At 47.3% G+C, this 27,325-nt stretch overlaps 1 protein-coding gene across 3 annotated transcripts; it reads left to right on the forward strand.

The window, feature by feature from the left end:
- Positions 1-1,205: 1,205 nt before the first annotated feature.
- GNL3L (G protein nucleolar 3 like) lies at positions 1,206-27,310 on the forward strand. Of its 3 annotated transcripts, none has more exons than XM_079960028.1 (16): positions 1,206-1,216; positions 7,385-7,499; positions 7,605-7,642; positions 8,203-8,304; positions 8,657-8,773; positions 9,803-9,886; positions 10,006-10,141; positions 10,912-11,015; positions 12,403-12,547; positions 13,745-13,832; positions 18,674-18,851; positions 19,444-19,586; positions 20,670-20,806; positions 21,934-22,073; positions 25,570-25,741; positions 26,991-27,310. In XM_079960028.1, exons 2-16 carry the CDS (start codon positions 7,490-7,492, stop codon positions 27,056-27,058), a joined length of 1,662 nt encoding a protein of 553 aa, XP_079816154.1. In that variant the 5' UTR covers positions 1,206-1,216; positions 7,385-7,489; the 3' UTR covers positions 27,059-27,310. The 3 variants fall into 3 exon arrangements, with proteins under 3 accessions (XP_079816154.1, XP_079816152.1, XP_079816153.1); XM_079960026.1 differs by lacking the exon at positions 1,206-1,216 and adding an exon at positions 5,499-6,485; XM_079960027.1 differs by lacking the exon at positions 1,206-1,216 and adding an exon at positions 6,650-6,784.
- The last annotated feature ends 15 nt before the right edge of the window (positions 27,311-27,325 follow it).

Here is a 27,325-nt window from a genome sequence, read left to right on the forward strand (position 1 = left end):
TTTCCAACAAATACAAAATTTTGGATCCTCGCCAGTTCATCTGTTCCAAAGGTAATATATTTTAAAACCTGCTGTAGTGAACTGCTTCCTTTGCCTGTAACCTCTCACTTGGTTACCTTCAACTGCAATTGTAGCTTCTGTTAATAAAACATTTAAATTATCAGTGGTGGCGCTAACAACTAACAAGTAATCTCTAAATGCTCCATCGTAATTGTGGCAGCAATACAGTTGTGTGTCTTCTGGCTGAAGATCAACTAGGTGAGTATCTTGTGCTTGGCTGAGGAGAAAATCTCTGTTGTGTTCTGCTTGCAACTCTTTGTACAAAGATTCTTTCAGGTGGCAGTGAGGGGGACCATTCAAGCACCCTGAGCCTGTTGGAGAAAAGGTAGGCTCTAAATGGAATCATCCATCAAATATGCAAACTAAATATTCCAAAGAGCTTGTATTGAGCAATGTTGGTTATTCAATCCCTGTTTCAGAAGAGCTGCAAACTCAAGAGCCGAATGCCGTCACTCTCCGTGCTTCTACCTGGAGGGACTTCTTTGTCGGGACACCACTGCAGGGGAGACCCTTTCCTGTGCCATCACCACATAATAAGGTACATCTTTGGGTGGGACAGCCAGCCTTGTTTTGTTCCAGCTCTTATTTTTACAGACCTCACAGAGCTACCTGTGTCGGAAGCAGATCTGCTCCATTGACAAAAGGCAGTGTCAGAGCTCTTGATACATCAAGCGACCATCTGCAGTGCAGGATTGAGAGACACCTGCGTCTTGACTGCGCTGCTTTAGGTAACAGGCTGTTTTTGCTCCTGTGTCTGGAGGGGAGGGCTGCTCAAGACCCTAGTCTCTTCCAGGTGCATCTCAGGGATGCAAGAAATAGAATTTTGCATGCCTTCAGGAAACTTAACGGCAAGTGAACTTCACATTCCACAATTCAGTGATCTTTTTCAGTCCAATCCTTTTGTGCTGGCTTCTCCATTCCCCCCCCCCCCCCCGCTTGATCTCTTCACAGTTCTGTCCCAGAGCCCACCACACTCAGGTGAAGCCAGCTCTTCCTGCAGAGGTCAGGTCAGTAAGAAGAGTTGTGCTCCAAAAACATTTCTCTGGAATTGGCGAGAAAGGGCCGGGGACAAATTAATGAGTCCAGATTGCTTTTCACAGACCAGCAGAAAGAACTTCTAGGCCCATGAATTCACACTGGAGGGACAAACAAAAAGGTGAGCATAAAGGCAGAGTTTGAAGACTGGAACCAGTCTCTCTGTTCTGCCCTGCAAATGAATGGCAGTCAACATGGCACTCTGTGACTTATACACATCTAGGTGAATATCCCTTGCTAATGGCAAGGGATAAAACCTTGATTGTGTTCTGTCTGCAACTTCATCATTCTTAAGGGTTTTCTTTTTTCCTGAGAGAACATTCTGTATTCAGAGTGTTCTCTCAGGTTTTGCTTTTCACCTTGTTGCATTGGCCAAAAAAAAGCAAAAGACGCTGGTGGTTGGCGCTCCTGGTTTCCAGGACGGGGTTCAAGCCCCTGCGGTGTCCCTGCTTACTTCCAATGCAACCTCTCTCTCTCTCTCTCTCTTTATTTATCTCTCCCCCTTAAGAACTAAATGAAGCAAAGTGCTCCGCTGATGCATCACTGTGTCTAAGACAAGGTGGATTACATGGATGCTTCCCATCCTAGCACTCCTTGCCATAGGGAACAAAAGGATTTTTTCCACTTGGCAAATTGGCACTGGCCATTTGGTTTTCGCCTACCTCGTAGCAATCGTCACAACTTTGTTAGGGTTGAGGTTAGGCATTGATTGACCTTGTGTGGGGGAGGGGAGGTGTGGCCATCACCTGCCCCTCCATGCTTAAGGGTATTCCGTTAAAGGAATCCAGCAGTGTGGATCTTGTCTGAAGCCCGGTTGGGGGCTAGGGCCTTGACAGGACCCCGATGGGAACACCAGGGGGAGCTTGAGTTGGTCTGCATCGACAGGGCTCCCCCTACTGGTGGTTTACCCTTACTGGACTTCCTGCACTGCGGGCAGGAGTCAGATATAGTTGGGTCCAATCAATGCCTAAGCCAATACCGCTCACATTCTGTAATTTAATAAAGTTGTGGCCAAATTTGCCCAGTAACATAAACCTAATATCCGTGTCTCTGTGTGAGTTATTTCCCAACGAGGGGGTGGCTGCGGGGTCTCAACACGCAAGGTAACCTAAATATACAAACAGACGGATCCTATTTAGATTATTCAGAATGTGGAAAAGGCCGGGATGAAATAGAAAATGGCATTATGTTCAGTCATTAGCAGAAGAGCAAATATAAGATGCTCAGCTGTCCTATTTTACAGAAGACAGTTGTCAATTTTCAGGGCTATCAGAGGCTTAAGATGTGGACAGGTGACAGTTCTCTGAATGAAGGTGTCCTCTCTTTGAATGGCCGGGCATTCCAGGTCTGGCTGAAAGATACAGAAGGAAGAGCAGGGGCACTAAAGTTGCCCATCAACAGATAGCACCTTGGCAGCAGACTAAGCACAACCACCTAGGCCACAGTCTTCCCCACTGCAGTGAGATGTATAATATTCCCATGTAGAATTATAGGGTGACCTAACACATCAGTCATACTCAAGGTAATATCACATATCCAGCTAAGTCATACTTGGAATCACTGAAATCAATGGGTCTAGTGACTATGACTTAGTAGGAGATAATAATATTTTTAAATGTGCATCTACACACAGCGTATGTAAATTGGTGTCCATTCCTTTGGCCAAGTTTCAGTGGCCACTCTAAGCAAAGACGTGTCCAATTTCTGCAATTGGGGTTATCTAGGGATGCAATATTGTATGTTCAGTCAGGCCCTTTTGTTTTCTCCTGATCATGAGGAATGCAGTTTGACCCTAAGTAAGTTTACTTTGAAGGAAGTCGGAGTGCTTCCAAAGACTTACTCCCTAGTAAGTGCACGTTGGGGTAGGGCTAGAGCTCCGTTTCAGAGTGCATGCTTTGCATGCAGGAGGTGGGGTCCCAGGGATTTCCAGACAGGGCTGCTAAGAAAGATCCTTCCAGAGCCACTGCAAGTCAGGGATACCCAGGCATTAGAAGAACTATCCACCCAGATCTTCAGGAGGGCCAGAATTGCATTTTGCAATGTTTTCCACATTAGTTTGTGGAAATTTCTCTCTTTCTTCAGGGCGGTATGTTGCTGAAGGGAACAGCACACCTTCCCCTGCAGCGATAATTCCTACAAACACACCACACACACACACACACACACACACACACAGAGTATATTGGGGAATGGGAGCACCAATGACTCACAATTCCTCTTCCAATATTTATTTTAGTGCATGTAATACCCCTCTTCCAGAAAATTCCAATATTACTGTATTAGAATGAAGTGCATATGACACTAAATGTGACACTGATTTGGTACCAATGTTCTGGGCCTGGTTACATGCCACAGAAGTGCTCTGGCCTGGCCAGAGAACAACTTGGAAAGTTATACATGATTCTACAAACCATCGTGTTCACCATAAATCTACTCATAAACCTCTCTGGTTGTTGTTTTTTTACAGCTTTCTCAGAAAATCAAGCATGTGTGTAAGGTCACAGCCACACCATAGATGCAAAGCACATTTAAAGCACAGGGTCTCACCCACACACCCAGAATCGTAGGAACTATAGTTTACCCCTCACAGAGCTACAATGCTCAGCACATTTAAGAAACTACAGTTCCCAGAGTCCTCTGCGGAAGCCATGTGTTTTAAATGTATAGTGTAAATGAGACCAAAGTTCCATCTGCATTTTCTTGTGTCTCATAGATTTCTCCCCTGACAGAGGACAGTAGTTTCCTTGCTGTAACCCGTTTCTCTATGCAGAGGCCTAAAATCAGCAACAAATTAATTACCATTATGTGCCCCCTTCTCCTGCCGCGCACTGGAACACTCCCCCCTTGCCCAGCTCAGCCAGAGGAGGGAGCCTTCCACAAGGTGGCAGAAGGGGTGGGCAGAATGCTGCCTCTTGCTTTTTTGCCGCCTGAAGCGGGTCCTTTGCCCTGCCTCCTCAGTGGGCCGGCTCTGATTATGTGGTCCATAAAGCCAAAACCGCGTGTAGTCAAAACACATTGGGTGCAATGGCATGCCAGATTGCCCAAGTCTTTCCCCCAGATCCTTTCAACCCCATTATTTTAAATTAAAAAACCAAAAAAACCACTGCTGAGCACAGAAAGCTGAAAGTGTGCAAGTTAAATGAACATTTATCGCGGGATTGCTGTACTTTATACCAAAAGTGACTGGCCGATTGGCAAGCTATGCTGCCAAGTTTTGCTTTTGTGTTTATTGCTCTTCTGCGGAAAAACACCAACCCTCCACACATTGGGCATACCTCCCTATAATATTCATAAATGCATATTGTTCGCCGCCATCTCCTCTCCAACGCTACAGCTAAGGCTGGTGGATTCCGAAGGATTCCCCCCCCCCCCCCCGTGGGCTGGCTGGTCCCTGGGATCCACCCTCGGCGCCCCGGGGGGAGGAGGGGGAGGTGGCTGTGGCGATGGAAAGAGCAGTGGCGGTCGGAGGGAGCGCTGTGTCCGGGCCAGGCCTCGCCTTGTATCCGACAGAAAAGAAGCAGGCGAGACGAGGCAGCATTTAGTCAGAAACAACTAAACAACAACAATCAAGATCTTAGAAGCTTTATTGTCAGCCTGTTTCCCAATGATCCCAAACATGGGTCTTTTTCACAGCTGCTGTGCACTGGTCCAACATTTTCACTGAGCTATTCAACACAACTCCTGGTCAGCTGTTGTCAACTTAGCCCCTATCAGGATGTATTGCCTATTCGTCCAATTAGGAGCTGTTCATGATTCCCTTTTTGTTTTTACCACCTTAACTAATTTGTGTCATCAGCAGAACATAGCTCAAATCCTAACTCCTCCTTATTTATGAACAAGTTCAAAGCAGCTCGAATTGCAACACAGTCCTTTTGGGACTCGCTTCTGACATCCCTCCAATCAGAGAGCTGCCCATTTATTCCTACTCTCCACTTCCTGTCCTCTTAACCCGTGGCTTCTAGGTTTATTCAAGAGACTTGATCAAAATATTTTTTTTCCAAAGCTTTCCTGCCTGTTGCTCTATTGCAGGTCAGATACAGTCTCATGGGGCAAAATCAGATTTGTAGAATTAAAGATTTGCAGAATTTTGAAGATTTGGCATTCTTGTGCGACAAAACCACTTAAAAATAAAGCAGACTTTTTGCAGTGATTGGAAAATTCACTGGAAAGAGTGGGGTTACAATTGCTAGATGTAATAAACAGGTACAGTAGTTTGGTATACATTGCTATACGTGGTCAACTGCCATATCTGTGTCCACAAGCTGAACGCTCTCAGGTTAGGGATACAGGACTTGTGCAACTGGCTAGAGACGGCAGGCCTGCCAGAAATGAGTTAGAATATTGTTCAGTATGAACACTACAGAAATACAGTACTGAAGTTATTTTCTGTGCCTTTGCAGCAGCATCTGACACCCTTTGCTCATAGAGTTGAATGCAGGCCATGATTGCCCAGACAACGTTGGGATAAGCCTCACCCCATCAAAGACGACCCTGGGACCAAATATATTCACACTGGGATTTAACAGGGTCTCCACCGAGCCTTTATTATTCACTCCCACCCATGTCCAGGGTATGAATATTTCTCGTTTGAGCCCTTGCCTTTTTCTTGCAATCTGATGCTTAGCATCATCTTTTGCGTTTCCTGCACAGAACTAAAATTCCATTTTTTACATCCCTTCCGCCGTTCTCTCCATCGCCTATAGCGATCACGGGGGCGATCGCATATCTGGTTTCCAGAATCGCAAAGCTTTCTATTAAACGCAGTTCCTGCAAACCATCGCTGCCTGCCAGTACTGTGCACCACTCAGAAAGCCATTTCCTCCGGGCGATTTCACCGCACGGCTTGCAGCTTTGCATCCATGACTTCCTGCAGGTCTGCAAGGTGGGGCTGCTCACGTCCTCGAAGGGATTTCTCTGCAATGGGTTCTGCACTGCAAAACTCCCCCCTCCCCCAGTGTCGGCTGGGTAAAGACAACAACCGAAACCCCCGTGGCCTGCACTTTTGCAAATCGGGTCGTTCCCCTGGCGGATTTCGCAAAGCTCTTTCCGTAAAGCTTTTCCTGCAAATTCACACGTGCAAATTTCCCAACGCGCAAGGCGAGACATTTTTAATACAGCGACAGCCACAAGGGCTCTCCACGCCTTCGCGCCAGCCTCCCCATCTTTCCCTTCCTCCCTTCCCGGTTTGCTTTGTTCCGATCCCAAGAAATCCCAACCCACAGGCGTGCAAACTCAGCAAAGGGAAGGGAGGGGCGTCCCGGGGCCGCGCGCGCGCGCCGAGCTCCGCCCTCCTCGGGAACGCGCAGGAAACCACGTGCCCCATCCAGGAAGCCGCGTGCGTCGTAGAAAGCAGACGCCGCCGCCCTGGCAGGGGAGCTTGGAGCTGGAGGGTAAGAAGGAGGATCGGGGCCGGAGTGGGCGGAAGGGCCGGGCATGGGGCACCGCGGCATGCAAGTAGATTGGCATGCGCGTGCTGGTTACGCGGGCAGCTTTCAAGCGCGCGACCCCAAGCTGCAGGCTGAAGTTCAGCAGGGGAGGCGGCACATGGCTCCGGCCGATGGAGATCTAGCATCCTGCTTCGTGAATAATCAAGGGGATCTTTCAAAAGGGTTACATGGCAAATCTGAAGAACCATGAACTGTGCAGGCTGTTTATGTCAGCCAGATTTAATATGTTTCCCTCGATGATAGTAAGAGGAAGATATTTCGCTCTCCCAGACGCAGAGCGTCTCTGCAAATGTGATAGGCAGGAACCTGATACGTTGGAGCAAATTTTCATTTCTTGTGATTTTGGCATTTATGCCAGAAGACAGTTGTTAGAGGCCTTACAACTTAACAGGCTCGGCTCTATGCTGCCAATGGTTCAGGACCTGCTCTGGGATGGGAATGATCAAATTACTTTAATAGTGGTTAAATTTTTGAGTGTTGTCCATGTGGAAAGACTGGGCCATTATAGAGAGATTTAGTGGTTCTTGATTGGTCAGTGATGTGGTAGTGTTAGACTGTATTATTTATGCAAATTGTTATGCTGAATTCGTATTTTCCACAATCTGTATACTGTGTTTGTTTTATAATGTGTGGTTTGCTGTGCCTAATAAAGGATTGAATAAGATCGAGGGGATTAAGGAGGTGTGAGTGTCCTGTCCAAGGTTTGTGGGCGCTCTCTGCCTTGTTTGGTTATCCTCGTTCTATTTCTCCAGCAACAAGAGATCACAGGGTTTTGGTTCCCCTCCGATCAGATCTTTGTTTCTGAAATAGGGGTGCTGGTGGACCCTTTCTTCCTTTTCCAGTTGCTGTTAATCAGAAAAGAAAGCAACATAGAAGTTTCTCCAGAGGCCACAGAAGCTCTCATCGGACAGAAAAACAAACCTCCGCCTCTCTCAGCTTTTGACACCATGTCAAAAAGTAAGTCATTTTGCCAGGTTTTTGGGTCAAACGTTGAATTCCTACAAACTGGGGAACCCAAACGTAAAATGGTGCTCACCTTTGATTTTATTCCCCCCTCTGCAGAGCAGAAAAAATCCGGGAAGAGACAGAAACATGGCAAGGTGAGCAGAGACTGGCAGCACCAACCGTTCCCACTCTTCATAAGTCCTTTTGAAAAGTGAAATTTAGCAGGTGGAAGCACGAAGGGAGCCACCAAGGAAAAGAAGGGCCAGCTGCACTGAAGGCAGCAGAGAGGTCAAAAAGTGGAAAGGCAGACAGACATCTTTGGATTTGGCAGTGTGGTAGCTGCTGGTAATTTTAGGGAGCTGAGTTTCATTGGAGGAGAGGAGGCAGATTCTGTTTGGGTCAAAATAAGAGCTGTAAAAGACTAAGTAAGCCTCACTTAAATTAAAATCCAGAGTACAGTTTGCAGATGTGAAGCATAACAGGATTCATGGGCTCAGCAAGGGGGTGGAAAATAACAGGCTGGGAACTGGGAGGACTTTATTCCTAAGTTTTGAGGGGAAGGGAATGAAGCTTCTGACTGTAGCACTAGCTGGAAGAACAAGGGTCTTTTAATTTTTACTTTCAGTGAAGCTAAGGTGAATTTGTAGGGTCTTCTATCTCTGATGTCTCGTCCAGTTCATTGCCTTTACCAGTGTGTCTCCTTTGGCTTTCATAGAGAAGGGATGCAAAGCCTCATGGGAAAAAGGACCCAGGAGTGCCTCAGCTGTCACATTTCAAAGAACATGTCAAGAAAGGAGCAGCACTAAAAGAGAAAAGGGTGAGATTAAGCATTGGGAAGCCCTGCATGGGGAAATGAAGGCTGGCTTCTTCGAGTTCCTGCTTTCATTTCCCAGTTTGGGATCAGTGGTTGGGTACCAAACCTTGGCTCTAGAGCAGCCTTTCTCAACCTGTGAGTCCCCAGATGTTGTTGAATTACAACTCCCATCACCCCTAGCTAGCAAGGCCAGAGCCCAGGGATGATGGGAGTTGTAGTCCAACAACATCTGGGAACCCACAGGTTGAGAACCGCTGCTCTAGAATCTTAGGTTTCAAAGAGCCTGAAAAATGGGTCTCTTTCCAGTGGAGCTCGTGGCAACCTCTTTGAATTAAGGCTTTGCACATCCTCTCAGGCTACAGAACTGCAGGAGCGGCAGCGAACGGCACGGCAGAAGGAAATCAGCCGGTTCCGGAGTTTGGAAGGGCTGCAGAAGGATGCCTTGCACAGACAGCAGAATTTTGAGCAGAAGGTACTGAAGTTTCAAAGACATCAAAGCCGACTGCAGTGGGACCCTGTTCATTTAGCTGTTTAGAGACTACTTGTCTGCCTCCTTTTTTGGAGACCCTGTAAGGCAGAGCTGGGGAACCTTTTCAAAACTGATGGCCATGTTCCCTTCTCTCTGTGGCACCTTCCAAGGCCACATGCCAATGGTGTGTGGGGACAGAAGCAGAAGCAACAAATGTGGAGCAACAAATATATATTTCCCCTATGTACTGTAAGCTAGTTTCTATATTCTCAGGCCTCTCTATCCTGTGTTCCATCTAGACAAACACAGAGCATCATCAGCTCCATGTTTTCCCTGTCTTAACAACTTGCTGATTGTGCCCAGGCTTAATAATAATAATAATAATAATAATAATAATAATAATTTATTATATATACCCCGCCCATTTGGCTGGGTTTCCCCAGCCACTCTGGGCAGCTTCCAACAAAATATTAAAATACAATAATCTGTTAAACTTTGGAACAGCCTCCTGAGAGAGGCCCCATCACTGCCTTTGTTTAGACAGCCATTCTCAAAATGTGGATTTACTCCTTAACGTGAATATTCCTGTTGCTCTAAAATGGCTTGTTTTTAGGTTTTGGTCATATTTTACATTTTGTGTCATGTCGTCTAAAGCGCAAGCTCCCTTGTGTAAAGTTGTAGACGGGTAGGATAGAAATTATTGTCCTAAACCCAACCCATGGGCTTCTTGGTTTCCAGACAGTGGCTCATAGTGCCAGTTCTTGTAATTCTGCTTATGCTACAAGCAAAATTGCAATTCACTTTCCATGCTGTTCGAAGCATTGGGCTTGTTCCTTTATGTATGTCCCACTGGGTTCCATTCGCCCTGCCTTATTTTTTTAATTTATCTTTTACTTAGTGTTAAAATGCTTTCCCAGCTGTAATTATTATTAATAATATTTCTTATTTATTAAATTTGTATACCAGGGATAATGCTGTAAGGTTATTTAATTTATTTTTAAGCTAAAATATGAACTCTTTCTCTCCCTGCAGGAGATGGATCTGAAGCAACTGGCGAAACATGCCATGCTGGAAAAAGACAGTTCCTGCAAGGCCTATTATAGGGAGTTCAGGAAGGTTAGTGGGACTTCTTGTCACTTAGTGTGAGGAAAGATGCATCTGCTCTGAGTGCGACTCTCCTCAGGGGCTGAGCCAGTTGTCAGGTGGCAAACACTCTTGGCCTTCTTTCCCTTTAGGTGGTGGAAGCAGCTGATGTGATCCTGGAAGTTCTCGACGCTCGAGATCCCCAAGGCTGCCGCTGCCCCCAGGTTGAGCAGGCCGTGGTGCAAGCTGGAGCTAACAAGAGGCTAGTCCTGGTGTTAAATAAAATAGGCAAGTGTGAAGGCCAGCCATGTATGGCTCTCTGGGAAGGAAAGGGGGTCTGGCACTGGTATGCTATGATTCTAGTCCTCTCTGCTGTGTTACTCAAGGATAGCAGAGCGTTAGACACTCTCATAGTCAGTGTTCAGCAAGTGTTAACCAGAATCCTGCACTGTTATATTCAGGATCTATGCTTCTCTCCCAAAATTCAAATTCTGGCAGGGCAGTCCAAAGAAGTACATAGAATAAACAGACAAATTACAATAGCTGTTTTTCCATATTGTGATTTCAAGGTTCTTGCATTCAAATAATTTGGAAACATAAGCTTTGGGGAAGCAGAGAAGGGCAAATGAGGGAGCGGTAGAGGCTCAGCGACTGATTTTTTGCAACCATAAGCTTAAGAAGCTGAGTTGCAGCCCCACCAGGCCTTTGTTCCTTCCCTTGGAGGTGTGAGTGATTGAACAGGCAAGGAAGCCTTCAGTTAACTATGATTTCCCATTTTCACTCAGCTGAGCAACTGTGAATAACAGCTTCAGAACCAGCCATGCTAGGAAGCTTGTTGGGCTACTGCAAAGAGAGGAGGAAAGGGGCTGCGTTCACACCTAGAATGCATTTTTATATCTCAGCTTATTAAACTCAGAGATTACTCAGAGCAGCAGTCCAGAGGGGTTTGGCAAGGCTTGGCAGTTGATGCAAAGATGTTTTGTCCCTGGAGACGTGCTTGGTATTCAAGCATTGCTGAGGATCCTAAAGTTAACTCTTCTCTTCTGTTCCTGGCCCAGATCTGGTATCTAAGGAAATTGTAGCAAAGTGGCTGAAGTACCTGAGGAACGAATTCCCCACAGTGGCCTTTAAGGCTTCCACTCAGCAGCAGAGCAAAAACCTGGTAAGTGGTGCTGGGATTTTGCAGTGGGGCAAGTGAGTGACAACTTTGGCCAGTCATTAGGTTTCATTGAAAGCCATTTGGGGAAGAATGGGCTTCAGCCCTCTCCTCTTAAAGGGTTCTGCCGGCCAGTTCTGTTTCCACCGATTCCTCTTACTCCTTATTACTGTTAACACAAAGTTAGCAACTCTGAGGCCAAGTGGCGCCTTTCAAGAGGTATCAAGGTCTGATTCCTCATTGATGAAGCCCAGGGCATTTCCCTTTGGGATGGGGAATTGGAATAGTGTGAGCTATAGGGTGGGACATGAAAGCAGAGTTCTGAGAAGGGACACCCCACCCCCAATTTGTGTGTTCTGCAGTGACAGGGATTCGGGTCACAAAAGATTGGAGCAGATTTTCTTGGATTTACTGACTAACGCTAAATGCTGGTTCCCTCGGCCTGTAAAGCGAGATGAGCGCCACAACCCTAGAGTCGTCTGTGATTAGACTTAACTGTCAGGGATCCTTTACCTTTACCTTTTTTTAACTGTATGTGAGACTCCAGATTACCAGGGGTGCCAACTTGAATAAAATATTGGGGACAGGTAAGCCCCACCTCGCACAATCGACCGCATGACAAGGTGCATGCACACCTTGAATGGCAATGCCCATTAACTTTGGGGGGAGCCGGCCCCCTCAAATACTTTATGGGGGGGTGAAACCCTGTTGGCCCCTAGGAGTTGGCTCTTATGCAGATGATCCATAGCCGATATTTCCTTTCTCTTTTATTGTTTATATTCCTTGATTGTATTGATTGTTGGGGGAGGGGGCAGCGGCGTAGCGTGGGTTGTCAGCACCCGGGGCAAGGCAAGTAATTTGCACCCCCTAACCTGGGGCAAGGCAAGTAATTTGCGCCCCCTAACCCGGGGCAAGGCAAGTAATTTGCGCCCCTAACCCCTAACCTGCTGCCGCTGCCAGCTTCTTCTTGCTGCTGCCTGGGCTGGTTGGATGTGGTTCTCTCCCGCGCTCAGTGCTGCGCTGGGCAGCCGCTGCACTGTCCCCCCCCCTGATAGTCCCTCCCTCGCTCTCTCTCCGCTCCGCACTGCAACGCACGCCTGGCACGCTCTGCACCGCAACGCACACCCGGCAGCTCGGATCGGATTCGCACAGCCAGCACTGCAGTGAGAGAGAGTGAGTGAGCCAGTAGGGGCAGAGAGGAGCGAGCGCCCCCCCCAAATGTTGCACCCGGTGCGGCTGGGCCCCCCCTGCACCCCCCACGCTACGCCACTGGGAGGGGGGGAAACAGTAAAACAGTAAAGAAGAAAACCAGGCCATTTTTTTAAGCGGCAGAACTTCTGGCTGCAGGTGTGCATCATCCCCTTTGCCTGCTTCTCTTTTTCCCCACCTCCAGCAACAGAGCCGAGTCCCCATATCCCAGGCTTCGGGGGAGCTGCTCAGCGGGGGAGCCTGTGTTGGGGCAGACGGCCTCATGAAGGTGCTGGCCAACTACTGCCGGAACCAGGATGTCAGGACGGCCATCAGTGTTGGGGTTGTGGGTGAGTAGGGAGCCCCTCTTGGAGGGAGGTGGAAAGCCGGGCGGGCGGGGGGGAATCTCTTAAATCCTACCCCCATTGCTCAGAAAGACATTGGGGTAATTTGAGGTAATTTAAATATGTTTTAGTATTTTAACCTTTGTATGTTTTAAAGCAGAGTTGTATTCTTTCTTGACTTTATTTTGTTATCTTCTTGTAAATGCTTTGAGGGTTTGTTTTTTAAAAAAGTTAAGCAGTGTATAAATTTTGTGGAAATTTATAAAATATGGTAGGAATCGAAGCACTTGGGTACCTTTCCTGACCTTTTAAATATCGGACCTCTTGCCTCTCAAGTCCCGATGACCCGGGAAAGTTGTGCCAAGGGTGCATGTGTGGGTACGCACATCGTAAGAATAATCATTATTTACTTATTTATTCCCCACCTTTTCCCCTGGCAGCAGTTCAAGGCTGCTTAGAGATAAAATTAAAACAGCTAAAAACAGGGGGGGGACCCCAGCATTAAAAAATAATTAAGCATTTATAGCATATTATGTCTATTGTGTTTAAAACATACATACAGTCACAACAAAAGCAGTATAGCACCAGCTCCCTCTTTAAAAGCAGCCCATTCCCAAAAGCCTGTTGGAACAAGAAAGTCTTCACCTGCCCATGGAAGGACAGCCAGGAGGGAGCCAGTCCTAACTTCTCTAAGGAGGGAGTTCCAAAGTTGTCTGGCCACCACCGAAAAGGCCCTCTCCTTCGTCTCCACTCAGAGAAGGGCCTCCCTCAAAGATCTCAAAACCTGGCCAGGTTTGTAGGAGGGAATGCAGCCCTTCAGGTAGCTTGGCCTTAAGCTGAATAGGTCTTTATAGGTCATAACCAGCACTTTGCATTGTGCCCGGAAACAGACCGGAGCCGCTTCAACAAAGGAGTCATATGCGGCACATCAAAATGGCTTACTACTGAGTAAGGATCCTGCCTGTTGGTGTTGCTGGACATGAACCTTTGAAGATGCCTTTGTTCTGGCTACTGGCACTCATTCATTCAAAGAGGAAAGGCGGCTTGTGGGCAGCTGTGCCTTCCTTTTCGGTGCTGCATTATTTTTGCTATAGGGAGTGGAGAGAAGGAGGTGCTCACAGAGGTAGAACTAATCTTGAGTGGGAGCAGGGGGCAGGTGCTTTTGCTGATGGCTCTGCCCGCTTCGCCCATCTCTCACCGCAGGTTTCCCTAATGTCGGCAAAAGCAGCTTGATCAACAGCTTGAAGAGGAGCCGGGCCTGCGGTGTTGGTGCCACTCCTGGCGTCACCAAGTACGTGGCAGTCCTTCTGTGCATGCTGTGGAAGCCAGGGTTTTGGGGGTGGGGGTAGTTCTCCCTTGAGCTTTGTCTATGTATGGCAGCAGTTCTCAACCTGTGGGTCCCCAGATGTTGTTGGACTACAAATCCCATCATCCCTGAGCTCTGGCCTTGCTAGCTAGGGGTGATGGGAGTTGTAGTTCAACAATATCTGGGGCTCCACAGGTTGTGAAAGGCTGGTGTATGCTGTCTTCTTAAGCTGTTAAGGCCCTTCAGTTCTGTTCTAGGTTATCTGTAGAACCCGCAACATTTTAGGGTGTTTGTGAGCCAATCAGAGGCGCAGCTGCAGAACAGCATTGGTTGTGCTGGAAAGGAGAGCTTTGGATCTTGAGTGTTCAGGCCAAGTTGGATTTCAGGGCAAGGAAAGAAAAGGTTGGCCAGACAGTGTGTGAGGAAGGGGAATGATGGAACTGTGGATGCACTCCAGCTCAGCAGTGGCACCTGTGACATCCCCCCAGATGCTGGGAAGGGGCTGTGGGCTTCAGAGACGCAGGGAAGAAGATTTGTGCTGTGGGTCTTAAGAGATGAGGCAAGATGCATCCCTATACCCCCTTTCCTGAGACAGCCTGGACCATAGTTTAGAGGTCCCGGGCCCTAAGGAAGTCAGACTATCCACCACCAGGGCCAGGGCCTTTTCAGTGATGGCTCCGACCTGGTGGAATGCTCTGTCCCATGAGACCAGGGCCCTTCAGGATTTAACCTTCTGTCGGGCCTGTAAGCCAGAGCTATTCCACCTGGCCTTTAATTTGAATTCAGCCTGATCTTTTATTTCCCTTCTCTTCCCTCCCCCTCCCCATTTATGAAGATTACCCACTCTGAAACCCCACAGTTAATTCTCCCCTGGCCTCCTCGTTGGCCCAAGTAGGACCAATTCAGCCAGCTAGCCCTGGGGATTATCTAATGCTTATTTCCCCTAAATTGATTTCTGAATTTTATTGTTATGCATGTTTTTATACTGTATTTTATGCTGCTTTTATAATTAAGTCTTTTAAATTTGTTGTTAGCTGCCCTGAGCCCGGTTTTTTGAACCGGGAAGGGCAGGGTGGTAGTAGTAGTAGTAGTAAGAATAATAATAATAATAATAAAAACAAAATAAAAGAAAAAAAATTCCTTCCAGTAGCACCTTAAAGACCAACTAAGTTAGTTCTAGGTATGAGCTTTCGTGTGCATGCACACTTAATAATAATAATAATGTAGCTTTGGGGAACTGCAGAGGCCTTTTGAACTTGCACAGCTTTATTACTTACAGTGAGCTCTTTCAAAACAGAAGGATCGCCGTGTAAAAAGTAGCCCAGGTCTTCCCATTGCTTGGGAGCACAAGGAATGTTGCAAGATGGAGGAGGCATTGGGGGGCAGGTATCCTGCCAAAGAGAGATCAAACTGAGTGTTTGGTGGTATCCTATACCACCTTCGCTATAGGCAGATGGTGGGGGATGAATGAGAGACATGCTGGTAACTGTCTTGCTCCTCGGCACTCTGCTTATTTGGCCGATTGGTTGCAACTTAAAAATGATTAAATTCACAACAAAACTCCCAATGGAATAAATTAAAACCTCAGAATAATTAAACAGTTAAAATACAGTCGCAAAATAAATAAAAGCCATTTAGTCAGACCAGATAAAGGACTCCTTCAGAGGCACAGACTATTTTGCCTCTAAAACTCTGTTGACAAAATGGACTTTGTGCTCTTTTTCTGAAGGCCAGGAGAGATGTCTGGGGGGGTGGGAGTGGTTTTGCAACACTGGGGCTGCACCTCCGGGTGGACTTTGAACAGAGAGGCCTGAAATCAGATTCCTCCTCCAATAGTCCACAGGCTGTGGAGCGTTGCTATCACTGAGCATAACCTACCTTACAGATTTGCAGTGAGGGTTACAGTAGCAGTGGGGGTCTCTGCATATGCACCTCTGAGCTCATTGGATGAAGGGTAGGACAGTTGTGTGTTGAGACCCCAAAGGCCCCCCCCCCCCCCCGCTGAGAAATAACACACACAAGGACACGGATATTAGATTAATGTTATTGGGCAAATTTTGGCCACAACTTTATTGATTACAGAATGTGAGCAGTATTGACTTAGGCACTGAATGGTGATATAATCGTGCTCCGGCGGCGCGGCAGCAGCAGGAGGCCCCATTAGCTAAAGTGGTGCTTCAGGTTAAGAACAGTTTCAGGTTAAGAACGGACCCCCGGAACAAGATATATGACTATATCTGACTCCTGCCCAATGCGCAGGAAGTCCAGTAAGGGTAAACCGCCGGAAGGGTTAGCCCTGTCGATTCAGACCAACTCAAGCTCCCCCTGGTGTTCCCATCGGGGTCCTGTCAAGGCCCTAGCCCCCAACCGGGCTTCGGACAAGATCAACACCCCCGGATTCCTTTAACGGAATACCCTTAAGCATGGAGGGGCAGGTGATGGCTACACCTCCCCTCCCCCCCACAAGGTCAATCAATGCCTAACCTCAACCCTAACAAAGTTGTGACGATTGCTACGAGGTAGGCGAAAACCAAGTGGCCAGTGCCAATTTGCCAAGTGGAAAAATTCCTACCAGGCCCCTTAACGGGGACCAACCGAGGTCCATAGCCAGGCCAATGCCTAAAACCTGCAAATTAGGGAGGGACGGCGGGTGATTGAGGAATTAAATGGTCCCGGCCATACACACACACCCCGGGCCAGTGGATTGGCTGGCCAGGCTCTGACGTGGCTGGTGTTGTAAACAAAAATTGCCCTTTTCCCTTATGGGGTATCCAAGAGCCCATATAGTGTCCTTACATCGGTTCCCTATTGGTTGGAGAAGATTAGAGAGGCCGACCGGAGAATATTGAGAAGCAAAGCAGCTAGTAAGCCTGATCTTTATTGATCTGTTGCAACAGGGTCCTCACTCACTACACAAAAGAGGGAGGAAGAACCCAGAACAATGGCGCGCAAGGCCTTATATGGACTTTTGAAATTGCCACCCTGTAGATCAAGTCCACCCCCAGAAACATCATACATACATCACAGAAGGGGTGTAACCTAAGACCACCCCTCAGATACATCATACCTACATCACAAAAAAGGCGGTCTAAAACAGAAATTTGAACGTTGTTTTTCTCCTGTCTGGCAAGTTACTTGATTGGATTTTCTTTGGAGCCTGGCTAGTCTTTTGTAATGATAAATACTTAGTTCCTGGGCCAGGTCACAGGCTCACACCCTATTCAAACGCAGACATACCCTTAAGACAGGATTTGTGAGGAAAGAGACAATGGGAGATTTCCCACTTTGACCTTGCAGAAAAAACATTTGTTCAGTTTAGGAATCAAAATGGTTCCAGATTGGTCTTCCTGTGCTGATCTATGTACGTGCTTGGTTGGTACGCTTATGAACATTATCATATATCTAAGACCTCAAAATTCCTATCACAATTCTATCAAAATTCCTATCACCAATTCAGTCCCCGCCACCGGAGGGGAGTGGGTGGCCATGCGGTCCAGCACAACTCCTCCCCACGGTGGAAGTGGAGCGGATATGCTTGGAGTACTGTGCCCAGTTCTGGGCACCACAGATGCCGTATTGTGAGAACGTAAGAGCCTGGTTGCTGTACCAATGACCCATCTAGCCCAGCATCCTGTTCCCTCAGGGACGATTCAGATGTCTGTGGGAAACCGACAAGCAGGACCTGAGCACAAGGGTGCTCCCCCCTCCTGTCTTGTCCGACTAGTGGCCTTCAGAAATCTCCAGTCATGGAGGCAGAGCCATAGCCATCCAGCAGATATGCGTTCAGAGGTGGGTGGCAAAGATGGTGAGAGGCCTAGGGATGCAAGTCCTGTGAGAAAAGCTGGAGGTGGCCTGGAGAAGAGACAGTTCAGTGGTGGTATGAAAGAAAATTCAATATTTGAAAGGCTGTTGCACAGCTGACAGAGCAGATTTAGTTTCCGTTGCTCTGAAGGGAGAGGAGGGCCAGGCTTAATACTTGCAGATTCCAGCTAAAGACTGGAGTGAGCTTCATTATTTTTTACTAAATCATTTTTATTGATTTTCCAAATTTTAATGAATCAACCACAAATTAAAACAAATTTAATACACCCCCCCCCAAAAAAAAATTGGCTTTCCACCATCCGTTATCAATGTGTCCATAATTTCCTCTTGTTGCTGCATTGTTTTCTTGGTTATTTCCAATCCACATTCCACTCCCTGTAATTAACCTTACATTACAATATTTTTTTTTGTTATTTTTAACTTGTTGTCCTTAACCATCAGCTACCCACTTGCCAGTTCCTGCAAGGTTTTAAAATTTCCGATATCTACCAGTGAGGTTACTCATCAAATAGATCAGCTGGAGTGAACTTTCTGATGAAAGGAGCTGCTCAGAAATAGGACAGACAGTCTCAGAAGATTGTAGGCCAGGCACCCCCAAACTCGGCCCTCCAGTTGTGTTGGGACTACAACACCCATCATCCCTAGCTAACAGGACCAGTGGTCAGGGATGATGGGAGTTGTAGTCCCCAAACACCTAGAGGGCTGAGTTTGCCTATGCCTGTCGTAGGTTCTCCTGCACTGGAGAGGGAGCTGTAGGGTGAACATTTCCCGTGTCATCAGGACACTAAACTAGATGACCTTTGAAGTCCCTGTCAACTCTGATTCCACAATTTATGAAGTGTGGTAAGATAGACAGCTGGAGCAATAATGGTTGCTCTACGCTCTACCTTGAGGACAGGAAGGGATACAGCACAGTGCTTTAGCAGATGGTGCTAACAGGTGGAGGGGCATTTTTCTTGGAATAAGTTGATTCCCTCCCTCCCTCTTGTGCTGTCTCCTTTTAGGTGCCTGCAAGAGGTGCAGCTGGACAAGCACATCAAACTTCTGGACTGTCCAGGGATTGTCGTGGCTTCTCCCACCTCAGACGCCGCCATGATCTTACGAAACTGTGTCAAGATAGAGCAACTGGTTGACCCCGTGAGCCCAGTGGAGGCCATCTTGAAGCGATGCAACAAGCAGCAGGTAGCTGTGGGGCAGGGCAGGGGGAGGCAGGCCGGCCCTGGTTGTGATGGCGGGCAAACAATTGGGCAGCGGAGAGCCAGGAATTCTGAGCTTCTCTCAAAGCTTTAGGGAGAATTGGGAGAGAAGAGTTGTAGAGTGGCAAACTTAATTCACTTTCACTGATGTTAGCTTCTTAATTCACTTAATTCATTGATGTTAGCTTCTGGGGGAAGGGTTGTTGTGGTTTTTCTGGATTAAATCCAAGTTGAAAGGAGTGAGTGTGCCCTCCAGGTTCCATCCACTCAGATGCAATTTCGGGCAAAGGTCTTAGTTTAGAGCAGGCATCCCCAACCTGCGGCCCTCCAGATGTTTTGGCCTGCAACTCCCATGATGTCTAGCTAACAGGACCAGTGGTCAGGGATCATGGGAATTGTAGTCCAAAACATCTGGAGGGCCAATGGTTGCCAATGGTTGGGGATGCCTTCAAGAGGAGCACTGTGAGCCCTGAGTGCTTGTCAGTCAATCCTGTTCTTTTTGCAGACATCTGAGGATTACTACTAACTGGGCAATTGGCTTCTCTCTCCTCTTCTCTCTCTCTCCCCCCCCCCCCCAGATTATGCAGCACTACCGCGTGCCAGATTTCCAGGACACCATGGAGTTCCTGGCTCATCTGGCCAGGCGGCAGGGAAAGCTGAAGAAAGGAGGGACGCCTGACCATGAGAAGGCAGCTAAAGCCATACTAAGTGACTGGACAAGGTGAGCAAAGAACTGATTTATTATTGTTGTTGTTGTTAGAATTTATATACTGCCCTATACCTGGAGGTCTCAGGGCCATTTACAGAACAGAATTTCAACAGGATGAAGGAACTTTTTTCTCATGCAGCAGTTGGTGATGATCAAGTAGACCTGGTGGAATGCTCTGTCCCATGAGACCAGGGCCCTGCAGGATTTAACTTACTTCCGCAGGGCCTACAAGACAGAGCTATTCCTCCTGGCTTTCAATCTGAACTTAGCCTGATCTTTTATTCCCCTTCCTTCCTTCCCTCCCCCTCCCCTTTTTATGAAGATTACCCGCTCTAGGATCCCACAGCTAATTCTCCCCTGGTCTCCTCACTGGCCCAAATAGGACTTATTTAGCCAGCTAGCCCTGGTGATCATCTAATGTTTATTGGATGGATTCCCCCCCCAAAAAATTGATTTTTGAATTCTGAATTTATTGTTATTCAAGTTTTATACTGTATTTTGTGCTGTTTTTTGTTGCATCAATTAAGTGTTTTAAATTTGTTGTTAACAAACTGAGCCCAGTTTTCTGAACCAGGAAGGGCGGGGCATAAATAAACAAAATTTATTTATTTGTTTATAAATAAGTGTTTGCCATTGTTAGGGCAGGAGTGGGGAACTTCTTCCAGAGGGCAGCCAGGGCGGGCGGGGCCAGAGGCAAAGTGGGCGGAGCAATGAACCTAAATTTTACCTTTTTGCAGTAGGCAGGTTCACACACACACACACACACACACTCCTCTGTATCCTCCATAACAGGAAGCAAAAAGCATTATCCGAGTTCAAGAACACATTCCAGCTGGGCAGAAACACTTGAGGGGATGTAAAGCAGGGCTGGTGCCAGATGTGGCCTAGGGAGAGCAGGCAAGGTAGTGTAATGTTCTGAGGACTAGATGGAGCAGCCTCAGGCCTGCGTGTTTTGTGGCCCCCAGTTCTAATCCAGTCTCACGTGGGCAAGGACCAGCCATGGGGGAAAATGGATCTGAAGGGATACTTCCTCCCTCCCCCGTAATGCATGCTGCTAATATCAGTGTTCATTGCTTTCCTTTTTGTCCCTGCTAGTGGGAGGATCAGCTATTTCACACACCCGCCTGAGACCCACACGCTCCCCACTCACATCAGCGCCGAGATCGTTGCGGAGATGGGCAAGGCCTTTGATTTTGAGGCACTGGAGCAAGAGAACGAGAAAGTCTTGGCAAGTAAGTTACAGGGCAGAGAGAGAAGCCGAGGCACTGTGATTCTGCTTCCAGCCATTCCAGCTATTATTATTAAATTATCTATACAACCTTTCATCTGAAGATCACAGGGCAGCTTTCAGAATACAGTGGCACCTTGGTTTAAGAACAGCTTAGTTTATGAACAACTTGGATTAAGAACGCGGCAAACCCAGAAGTGGGTGTTTTGGTTTGTGATCTTTGCCTTGGAATAAGAACATGTTTTGCTTCCTTTTGAGTGTGTTCCATTTGTAAATTGAGTCCCCCACTGCTTTCGGAAAGCACGCCTTGGTTTAAGAATGCTTTGGTTTAAGAACAGACTTCTGGAATGGATTAAGTGCGTAAACCAAGGTATCACGGTACAAAAATACATACAGTGGTACCTCGGGTTACATATGCTTCAGATTACATACGCTTCAGGTTACAGACTGCTAACCCAGAAATAGTGCTTCAGGTTAAGAACTTTGCTTCAGGATGAGAACAGAAATCGTGCTCTGGCGGCGCAGCAGCAGCAGGAGGCCCCATTAGCTAAAGTGGTGCTTCAGGTTAAGAACAGTTTCAGGTTGAGAACGGACCTCTGGAACGAATTAAGTACTTAACCTGAGGTACCACTGTACCATAGTATCAAATAGAGCAATTCCCCCCCCCCCCCCAGTTTAAAAGGCTATAGATTGTATACTCAAGCAAGGGCCTGAGAGAAAAGGAATTTATTTGCCTCGTGCCCAAAGATACGTAGGCAAGCCTTGGCGGCACCCACCCCTACAGTGGCTTCTCTCATCCCACCCTTGTTCCCAGTGTAGCTCTTCATCCCTTCTTCCCTGGCTGGAGGAAAGGCACCAGTTGTGGTTTGCCTCAGGTGCCCAAATGTCTTTGGCCGGCCCTGCTCCTGGGTAGAGAGCAACCTGGCCTTGCCACTGTTTCCTTGGGATGAGGGAAATGGCGATCTATGAAGGTGCCCAGGAGATGGATGACCAGATTTTGCTCCTGTTCTCCTTTGGCCAGAGATGAGTCGCCACCTCAGTGTGTCGTCCTTCCCCACACTGCTGTCCCTTTTCATCACTTCAGTCTGTTGCAATTCAAGAGAGGTGTTTCACGGACTTTACCTGTTGCAGACTTGCCCTCGGGCCCTGCTGGCATCACCTTGGAGGGCTCTGGCTTCACCACTGGAGAAGAAGCTGGCATGGAGGAGGAGGAGGAACTCTGTCCTCAGAACCAAGGAGAGGTTAAGATGGAGGAAACTGGGAGTGAGGAGGTAGGCATGAACATAAACACGACCCAGTAAACAGGAGCAAGCCTGCAGTAAATCACAGACTCATAAGAGTTAATTTAAATGTTACTATTGTTACTATTGTTATTTAGATATATGTCTTTTATTTATGTTAATTTTTTTCTTCTTCTCGTCTTATTACCATGCATTCGACTGCAACATACTACGCATTGATGAAATGATGAAACAGAAAAGCAATTTAAAAAAAAAAAAGCCTGTAGTAAATCACACTGAGCAAGTTTAGCCTTTTATTAGCAAAAACAGGCTCTGCATCAGAGTGTCGGGTCTATAGTGAATAGCAATTCAATCCCAGGAGGTCTTGCCCCCACGAAGAAGTTATTGAGACTGAAGGTACCCCTCCCCCAGCTGCTTAAGTCCCCCCCTTTCCAGGGCTTTCCCCAAGCAATCAGAGACTGCTTGTGTGAAGCTAACTTCTCTTCCGCCCTCTTCCTGCCTTTCCTGGTTCTGGGAGATGTGGGGAGAGGAGGGGGAGACACCCGTGGCTCTTCACCAGCCAGACTCATCTCTGCCTCTTGGCCTCCCTCTTCACCTTCTGATTCTGGACTTCTCTCTGCCGCAGACTCTCCCAGCTCACTAAGCCCTGTTACCTCTTCAGCTGCTGCCACTTCCTCCTCCAAGTCTTCTCCCTCTGACCCCTCTTCTCCATCCCACCACCAATCCCTGGGCTCTGAGTCTTCTTCCCTTGGAGCTTCCCCAGCTGGTTCCTCCCACCACCCCTCTGTGTCCAATCCATTTGTGACATCCAACTTCAAGATCCTGGCAGCAGTTAGGGCTTGGGCTTGTCATGGTTCTGTTTTAGGAACCTAGGAAGCTACTTTATCCTGAGTCAGGCCACTGAGCTGCCTAAGTCAGTCTTGTCTACAACAGGAATGGGGAACCTCTAGCCCAGGCATCCCCAAACTCGGCCCTCCAGATGTTTTGGGACTACAACTCCCATCATCCCTAGCTAACAGGAACAGTGGTCAGGGATGATGGGAATTGTAGTCCCAAAACATATGGAGGGCCGAGTTTGGGGGGTGCCTGCTGTAGCCCATGGGTTGTTTGGGGAAGCCACACCTGATGTCAGAGGTGGGTAAGGGTAGGGCTTCAGATTGAGAGCTTGATTGCTAGAACAAGGTGTGTGCTAAACAGCTGATGAAAACGGACACTGCCATAGAGTCCACTTCTCCCTGCCAGGGCTTTTTGTAAATTTCAGAGCCCTTTCTAAGCCTTCCCGCGCTCCTCCTTTACACCTCCAACAATGGAGGTGGAATAGAAAAACGCAGGGAGGATTGCTATTGCAAAGGGAAACGAGAGAAAATGCGGGATTCCTCCTCTTGCTTAACAGAGGGTGGTGGTTGTAGGAAAGAACCTAAGGGGAGAAAGACATTCACAGTAGCAGGAACCAAGGGGAAGCTTCTCTCGCTACCTTCTCTCTCTTCCCAGCTGGGGTGGGCAGTAAAAGGGCAAAAGATTCCCCTTTGTTATCCTGGTTTTTGAATGTCTTATGTAGATTTTTCAATGTCGTTCTGTATAAGACAATGACAATAAAGATTATCTTATCCTGCCCCCCCCTTCTGCTGCAGGAACCCCCCAATATCATGCAATAGGTGGACAGCCCTGCCCACCTGTTAGATTTGGCCCACAAGCCTGACCCTGATAAGGATTTGACCCATGAAGCGAAAAGCATTCCGTTTTCTTTTTTGTGTGAAGACTTATTCCTGTCACAATGACATTTATTTTTCTCTTATACAGGAATTATTATCTTTTTCTTCTTTTATTGGGTTTTATAAACAAGAATAATGTAAAACATTCCCTTTTCCAGTTAGAAGGAGGTCTGTCTCAGCCCTCCCAGGAGACCCCAGGGACTGAACTTGGGACGTTCTGCATACAAAACTAATGTTCTGACACAGAGTTGTCAGGTATCATGTTGTGGAATATTCGAAACTTCCCCCCAAAATTCCCAGGTTTTTAAGAATTCCCTTTGTGGTTCATTTTAAATTTTGAACTAACTTGATGTGTAAAAAGAATACTTCGGTGAATTCAGAATTGTGTGTCTGATATTTGAAGTAGCCATTAGAAGAGTGCAAAAGTGGAAGTGTTGTGGAGTGAGAAAAGGGGCTTGAGGGAGCTGCTGGGTCCCCCCCCCCTTGATGTCCTGCAGCCACAAAAAGTTTTTGTGGGCTGTTTCCTCTCTCCCCCACCCCAGGTTTTATCAGGAATCTTGTGACTGTCAGATAGCCAAATCCACAGGCTTGTGGTTTTACCTTCTTGTGATGCCACAGCATAGAAAACACTCAAGGTCTGTTTGGTTTTTGGCTAGAAACAGAGGGGCAATCTGGAAGACGGAGGTGCTTGGAATGAGAGAGAGACTCCTTCCTCATACAAATTAGGAACAGCACTGGCAGCTAATGCCAGAATGAGAAAGGAAGAGAATGAGAACTCTCTGCCGCCTAAAAAACAAGATTCCTTTTCTTTAACTCCTAGAGTAATGTTCCAAAAAGCACAGTACAAGATGAAATATATGTCATGTCAACAGGAACAGTCCCTTGCCAGCTATGGATTGAAACAGAGAGGCAATGTGGTTTAGGGCGAATGCATGCCGGACTTTGAGCAGGGAGATGGCGAAAAACTCTGGGTGGTCGTGTCTAAGGCTCAGTCTTGCCCATCTTCATTTGGCGAATGATAACCTTTCATGTAGTACCTTTAGCCCTGGATCCACAGTGAGACATATGACAGTAGTGTTACAGACATGTAATCGTGATCATAAGTCCATGTATGATCTTTATCTGAATGGCTCCCATTTTGCACTAACTAGCTCAAAGATCTGGGTAAAATTGGATGGACTATCCATCAAGTTCAGTGCCAGCTCTCCAAATAAATACTTTTAGCCACGGCTGTATGTACTGAAATGTCACAATTCTGCATCAAGAAAATGTGGGATCTCCAACCTGTATGAATTGGGTCACTCCGTGCTGTTTGCCCAATCTGATCTGTAATTTTATGGGATGTTAAGGCCCTGAAGTTGTTGACTTCAAGCAATCTTATTTCATAAGCTCTTAGTTGCTTATATGCTGCCACTTCTTTTCAACATTTTTTTTTTTTTGCAACCAACAGGGCTAGAAACTTGCTTTCTCTTTTTAAAATGAAAGTTCAGATCAGATTTCTGCACACTGTGCTTCTTTGGAATGGCACAGCACGCACAGTCCTGGTCATAGCACCCAGGATAAGGCTACTTTAAGAGTATTCCAAAGAGTGTTTTTTGTTCTTAAATATTTATAGTGCAGTTGTGGCTGCAGTAACTGGGCCATGGCAGTATAACAGTGACTGGGCTCTAACTTGAGTTTAGGCATTGCAACTAATTCCAACCCAGCAGCCTCAAGAACTTAAGCCAACTGCTAGAGGCTGGAATCTTCCTTGTTTTATACATGCTAGAGAATGAAGCTTAAGATGAAGGAGATCTTCCTTTTGCCCTCCCTAGTTTGGCGCAATGACTGTAGAGCTGAAAGCCAAGAATAAGGCCCTAGTGGAAGCAGAGAAGTCTGTGCCAAGGGCTCCTAACCTAGCAGAGATCTCCGCCTTGGACCCTCTGCACCAGGGGCAAGGCCTGAAAGCTGCAAGCAAGAGGCGCAAGAAACAGCAGAAACGAGCAGGTAAAGGGGGCCCAGAGTGGGAGCAGATGCCTTGCTGAATATCTGCAAAATGTTTTTTTTCTCGGTCACTTTCTGGGAATCACCCTTTGAGTAAATTAAGGGACTGGAGCAAGCAAGGCTGTCGTCCTGGAAAGATTTAAGAGCTGTCATTTGGTCATATTCCTTTTCTTTGTTGTGGGGGGGGGGGGAGAGTGAAAAAATAAAATTCAAGTTCCCCCAATTGGAATCCCCATTCCCAGTGGATGGGGACAGAGCCTTGCCCACTGTAGCTTCTTCCCGGATGGGGTTCCAGGAAAAGCCCGTGAATGTCCCACAACATAACATTTCTGTGACAGAGCCTCCACTGTTCCTTTTCAGTAGTTCCCAGGCTTCAGGCACCCTTCCGTTAATACCCTTCAGTCCATACATGGGAATCAGTTAATATGTCCCATCCATGGAAGCAATGTGCAAGGATTTCTGCTTGCACAGCAGGACTCTCCCGCAAATCCTCCCACCATTCATTCATGGGGTATGGAAGGGCCCCCAAAACAGTAAAAAAGGTAAAGGGACCCCTGACCATTAGGTCCAGTTGTGGCTGACTCTGGGGTTGCGGCGCTCATCTCGCTTTACTGGCCGCTTCTGGGTCATGTGACCAGCATGACTAAGCCACTTCTGGCGAACCAGAGCAGCACACGGAAACGCCGTTTACCTTCCCGCCGGAGCGGTACCTATTTATCTACTTGCACTTCGTGCTTTCAAACTGCTAGGTGGGCAGGAGCAGGGACCGAGCAACGGGAGCTCACCCCGTCTTGGGGATTCGAACCACCGACCTTCTGATCGGCAAGTCCTAGGCTCTGGTTTAACCCACAGCGCCACCCATCCCAAAACAGTATGTGGAGGCATATTTTATTTGGCCAGCCAAAACGATCAGAAAAGCACAACATTGAATTCCTCCCTGTATGATTTTTACTGTCATCTAATCTTCTCCTTCACAGCCAGGAGAAAGGATGACACATTTGCATGTACATCATTCACCTTTCCTCCCTCTCTTCAAATGCCGAGGGGACAAGACTGTCCTTTCCCATCAGTTTGTTCCATTAATAGCGGCTGCCTGAATCTGATTAGGCTACTTCCCTGCAAACCTAAAATGGCCAGCCAGCTGCAGCTCCTCCTCCTTTGCATGCAGTAGCACATTTTAGAAAAGAGACAAGAGGTTTCCAAGGATGCCATTCAGACATCTAACCCCTTTTTATCTTCTCCTCTTCTGCAGAGAAGATCGCCACCAAGCTCTCTGCAACCTTGACGGCAGCCATGAATTTCAGCTTGTCAGATGACTAGGAAAGGGGGTGCTGCATTGTGCAGAAGAAGAGGACGGTCGCAGGGAATTTGTTTACCTACCTCAGAAAGGCTGCTATCTGTGGCCTGCCACACTTGGCAGGAGGCGAAATCCCTTGCCTCCTACGATACTCACATAACATTGTGGGAATCGACAGCCTGAAGCCTATGCAAAACGCAGAGTTGTTTCTGTAAGAAACTATTTATTAACAGGTTAAAAATTTGAAAGCATAAATAAATCATGTCTCTAAAAGACCCTTTCCTCAGCTT

Source organism: Podarcis cretensis, assembly GCF_951804945.1.
Source record: "Podarcis cretensis genome assembly, chromosome: 17".
Classification (NCBI taxonomy): domain Eukaryota; kingdom Metazoa; phylum Chordata; class Lepidosauria; order Squamata; family Lacertidae; genus Podarcis; species Podarcis cretensis.

Excerpts from the sequence above, each read along its gene's own strand:
- GNL3L (XM_079960026.1), top strand. The coding sequence starts at position 5,955 with ATGACTTCCTGCAGGTCTGCAAGGTGGGGCTGCTCACGTCCTCGAAGG. Across the intron at positions 7,643-8,202 it reads AGAGACAGAAACATGGCAAG|AGAAGGGATGCAAAGCCTCA; the intron begins GTGAGCAGAGAC and ends TGGCTTTCATAG. Across the intron at positions 25,742-26,990 it reads GAAACAGCAGAAACGAGCAG|AGAAGATCGCCACCAAGCTC; the intron begins GTAAAGGGGGCC and ends CCTCTTCTGCAG.